Here is a 5,134-nt window from a genome sequence, read left to right as displayed (position 1 = left end):
GTCATACATGTGAACAAATGAAGGTACAAACGTGTTGTCATTGGACGGGTCATGAGGGGTTGAGGCCCGTTTCACTGGTCATTTGGATAGTATGGTAACACCTTATGTGTCATTGTGAAGGCCTAGTGTAAAGTGTAAACATATTTTAAAAAGGCTTTTTTCCCGTTGGGTCAAATGCTTTTACATCCTAAAAACAATCAGTAAATCAAATGCTCTGACCAATGTTTTTGAAGGACTAAGTTTATGAATTCATTCATTTCATTCAGACTGGAACAAATGATTGGACAGCCAGTCTACCAGCTAACTATCTAGCTAGCTACCTACCTAGGGGCTATCTACTTAGCTGCCTAACTACCTAGCTAACTACCTATATATACCTACCTCCCTAGTTAGCTTTCTACCTACCTACCTACCTACATACCCTACCCTACCTACCTACCTAGTTAGCTATTTACCTAGTTAGCTATTTACCTAGTTAGCGATATACTTAGTTAGCTATCCACCTACCTACCTACTTTCCTAGTTAGCTCCCTAGTTAACTACCTACTTAGCTAGCTACCTAGTTACCTACCTATATACCTAGTTACCTATCTATACCTAGTTACCTATACTTACCTACCTCTGGCTTCAATAGCTGTCAGATGTGAATAGTAACAGTAGCCATGTCAATAATTTACGTTAATAATCATACTTTTATGTTAATGATACACGTTTTGGAGGAGTGACTTCGGAGGGAGGTCTGAAGGGAGGGGGCTGACAGTGTTACCAATTCTTAGACTAATTAAAAATATAATATAATCGTATAGTCATGCTTGCTTCTCCAATGTTATCTATTCAAGCTTTAAGTCTACTCATTATAAAGTAAGTGGACCCAATTGCACACGGCACAATGGCCTCATCATGTGCCCGTTTCTGTAGGTGACATAAAGTTCATGGGTGCAAATCAGTGTGTGTGGCTGTGGGGTGACAGGCACAGCTGGTGTTTGGGAGAGCGTTCAGGGGGGTAACAAGCCCCTAACAGGCTAAATGATGGATGTGTGACTGCTAAGCCTCACGCTACAAAGGAGCCACGAAAGCTGCTGAAGACACTCAGACTAAAACCTGGCCTGGATTCACTGGAGCGCCGGGGGGCAGACACAAGGACGCAGGATTTATACCAACGAGGTGTTGGTGTCTGTAAACATCTGTCAACAAAGTGAGTGAAGAAAGTATACAAGGTTTCAATTCACCCATCTATTTTCTTACCCTTTTTTTTACCGTAAAAAGTCATTAGCAGTTGAAGCGGGGTATATAAACACAGAAATTACACCCATATTCAAAATCTGATTGGCTGTAACTCTTCAACAATAAGTAAGGGAACAATATGTGGAGACTTTCTTAGACAAACCATCATCATATCATTGAGACAAATCCACTCAAAACTGCACACTAACACACACAGATCTTTATGAAAGTTAAACTGAGATATTTGTATACATGCATTTTTTTTGCATAATGATAAGGTTTTATTTTGGTACACTTAATTTTAGCTTATTTTGATGTTACAGTTCATCCCAAAAATCAAAAGTACATTTGACAAATACATACCTCTGTTTCTGTGCATACAAATGAATCATGATCAGGTTACTCAAGATAATCCACAGACCTTGTTGTGATCGGTTTGTTGTAGGAACTACTTTTTATCTACCGGGCCACACCCTAACCCTAACAAACCCCCACTCAAATCAAAGTATGAACTTAAAACTAGAAATCTAAACTACCTTATTTGCAATTTGCTTTAAATGTTGCTTCTCGTGTTCCTTTCCCACAGTTAAACAGTGTGTTTCTTTTAACACATGTCATCTAAAGACATTTTTATTGTTTTTCACAATGTATTGTATTTTTAGCACTTCTTAACACGTAGCTTGTGTGGTCATTTAATATGTTATGATTATGATGTTTTAATGTTCAGGTCAATCTTAAAGGACAGAGAACAAGAATCCATTGGTCGTTGAGACTTGATTGAAGTCGTTTTAAATAGTGCCAGTTTTTATTGATTTATAAAAGTTTATTTTATTTGCATATCGACTGGTGAATGTGCCATTTAATTTGTGTTTTACGACCGCTGTATTCGTCTGCCTCGCCTGTATCGTGTTGTGTTCATGTGTTGTAACTTTGTTCATGCTTCCCTCTTGGCCAGGTCGCTCTTGAAAAAGACATTTTAGCAAACATATTTTAAACAGGGTTTTTTCCCGTTTGGTCAAATGCTTTTACATCCTAAAAACAATCAGTAAATCAAATGCTCTGACCAATGTTTTTGAAGGACTAAGTTTATGAATTCAACAAATTGGAACAAATTATTGGACAGCCAGTCTACCAGCTAACTATCTAGCTAGCTACCTACCTAGGGGCTATCTACTTAGCTGCCTAACTACCTAGCTAACTACCTATATATACCTACCTCCCTAGTTAACTAGTTAGCTTTCTACCTAGCTACCTAGCTACCTACCTACCTACCATACCATACCATACCATACCATACCATACCCTACCCTACCCACCTACCTACCTACCTAGTTAGCTATTTACCTAGTTAGCTATCCATCTACCTACTTTCCTAGTTAGCTCCCCAGTTAACTACCTACCTAGCTAGCTACCTAGTTACCTACCTAGTTACCTACCTATATACCTAGTTACCTATCTATACCTAGTTACCTATACTTACCTACCTCTGGCTTCAATAGCTGTCAAGTGTGAATAGTAACAGTAGCCATGTCAATAATTTACGTTAATAATCGTACTTTTATGTTAATGATACACGGATTAATCTCAATATCTCAGATATGCTTTGTCAAGCACTTTGTGACTATGTCTGGGAAACGCGCTTTATAAATACATTTTACGTATTTACTAATTTGCATACTTCTTGTCTGTATGCCTTCCCCTCAGCGGTACAGAGCGCAGGGAATGAGCATGCGTGTTAGCAGGTGTTAATCCAGCTCGTGTTTTCCCGTGTCCTCTGGGCTCTCATGGCTGATTACACTGTGTGAGTCCAGAGCGGAGAGGCAGTCAGAGAGGCTGCTGCTGCACTCATTAGTAGACAAGCATGGGTCGCCTCTAAACACAGGAACACAGCTTCCCCTGCACAATGTGTCTACTCTAGGACTTCTTCTTTATATTCCACACTTTTGGTGTTCAGTGGATTTACCATGGAGTTGGGGAAGGGGCACCTGGATCTAAAGACACTACTGCTGACGATGATGATGTTCAAATGGGGTGAGTGGACCACACGTTGTATTGTGATCAGTTTAACGTGGTGATCATGTATGTGTAATTGCAATTGACTGCTCGGAAGCTTTGGAGGTGAATTACTTTGTAAATCCCATGGGGCATTCTGAGTTTAATCCAATTCGGTGAGAGCAACAGGTTACATGGAAAGAGTTATTCTTACAGTGCAAGGACGTACATATCCGCAAGAACTATTTTACCTCACATGTACTTCCCGAATGATTACTGAGGAACACGGTACGATGTATGAATGGTGAGTGAGGATTGTCCCGCCTGTCACTTAACAGTCAGGATATCAGAGGGGCTGCTTCATCACAAGTGCATTTCTACATTTAGGAGCCTGAAATAGATGGAGACGGTTGGGTTGGGGGGGGGTTCTTTTGTCTTTACTACAATGATGAGTGGATTGGCTCGTTTCCAGTAAATTCCCAGAATACTGAGCAGCCTTGAGGATAATTACTGACACTGTGTGATGAGTTGTAGACTAATATCTTTCCTGGACTCTTAAACATTAGTGTAAAATTTGACTGTTGATCGTAGGACTTTTATTATCCTCACTTTTTATGAGATTTGACACATGACTGGTCAGAATCAGAGGCACGCTGAAACAGAGGAGACAGCGAGGAGATCAGTGCAGAGAATCTCATTCATATCTACCATGCGCATGAATGGAGGCGCAGAATGAGGCAGCATGTGACTCTCGGCTTGATTCAGAATTCATATTTGATCAGAATCAGGTTTAATGCCAATAAGGTTTACACAAACAAAGAATTTGCTACGGTGTGATTGATGCATGACAGTTAGTGGAATTAAGTTGTAAAGAAATGAGCAAAATACAACTAATGTAAAAACTATTTTAGAAACGAGTTAAGCAAATTAAAAACAAGAAGAAAAGTCTACAAGAAATATAAATAATATATACATAAAAGTGAGCACAACAATATGATAATGATGTGAACTCCCAGGAGGTTTGTGTCAAGTTTAGAACATTATACTCACTGCATAATTTAGAAACTTCATATACATGTTTTTTAGAAAGACAACAGACAGACTTATGACATGCTGCTCTTCATAAAAACACTACTATTGTTACACATAACTTATGTTAGCAGTTCTGCAGTTTTCTTATTATATGTATGTCCTGCGGTTTAGCCTAAAGAAGCAGTATACAAACATGTCAGGAATTGTCCCTTCAGGCCCACCATACATTGAACAAATGACCTGAAAATGAAATGTGCAGTGAAATTCAACAGCGTCCGGAACGAACCCCAGTGAGCTCTGATTTCTGAGTTTTTGAAAACATCTTAAAATACATTTCTCCTTCTTGTAAAAACATTCAACAAATGCATCCATTCTTTGCGATAACTTTAAATATACCGATGTAAAACAAGTGAGAAGAACTCACTCATAGCTCTTATAATGGTGTGTTTGCCTCTAACGTTGTGTGTTTTGTCAAGATGACTTTATTAAGGATTATTTTTTAGAATGAGATCCATTTAAAGAGAGCTTTCACACTTCTGACATGGTTTAAAAATCACAGAAATGCACATAATAAATGTCAATGTTTTGGAATAAGAAGCAGAATATTTCCAACTACTCAATATATGTATTTAACATGTCCATATCTAAGTAATTGCACTTAGGGCAAAATAACACAAATACTTTCAGTTCATAGTTATGTGGGCAGGGCAACTGAAGGCACAAATAAAGATTGGGCATCAAGACGGATTAGTTTATCTCAGGGGTTTAAGACGGATTACAGTTTAAGGGGGATATCATTGAGAGTGGGGACGCTCTGTTTCTAGTGCTTTCTGTGGATCTCTGGAGAGAATTAGCTTAGTGTGTTAGGGAGTTTATTTTTAAACTG

The 5,134-nt window shown here is 38.7% G+C and overlaps 1 protein-coding gene across 1 annotated transcript in view; it reads left to right on the top strand.

Moving 5' to 3' along the window:
* Positions 1-3,086: 3,086 nt before the first annotated feature.
* crb2a (crumbs cell polarity complex component 2a) overlaps positions 3,087-5,134 on the top strand; it is a 37,546-nt gene continuing 35,498 nt past the window's right edge. Inside the window, exon 1 of the mRNA XM_034095403.2 lies at positions 3,087-3,255. Coding sequence (XP_033951294.1) covers positions 3,189-3,255 — 67 coding nt within the window. The 5' untranslated portion in view covers positions 3,087-3,188. The remainder of the gene's footprint in view (positions 3,256-5,134) is intronic.

Source organism: Pseudochaenichthys georgianus, chromosome 12 (genome assembly GCF_902827115.2).
Source record: "Pseudochaenichthys georgianus chromosome 12, fPseGeo1.2, whole genome shotgun sequence".
NCBI classification, from domain to species: Eukaryota; Metazoa; Chordata; class Actinopteri; order Perciformes; family Channichthyidae; genus Pseudochaenichthys; species Pseudochaenichthys georgianus.
This window is presented reverse-complemented; position numbering and strand designations above follow the sequence as displayed.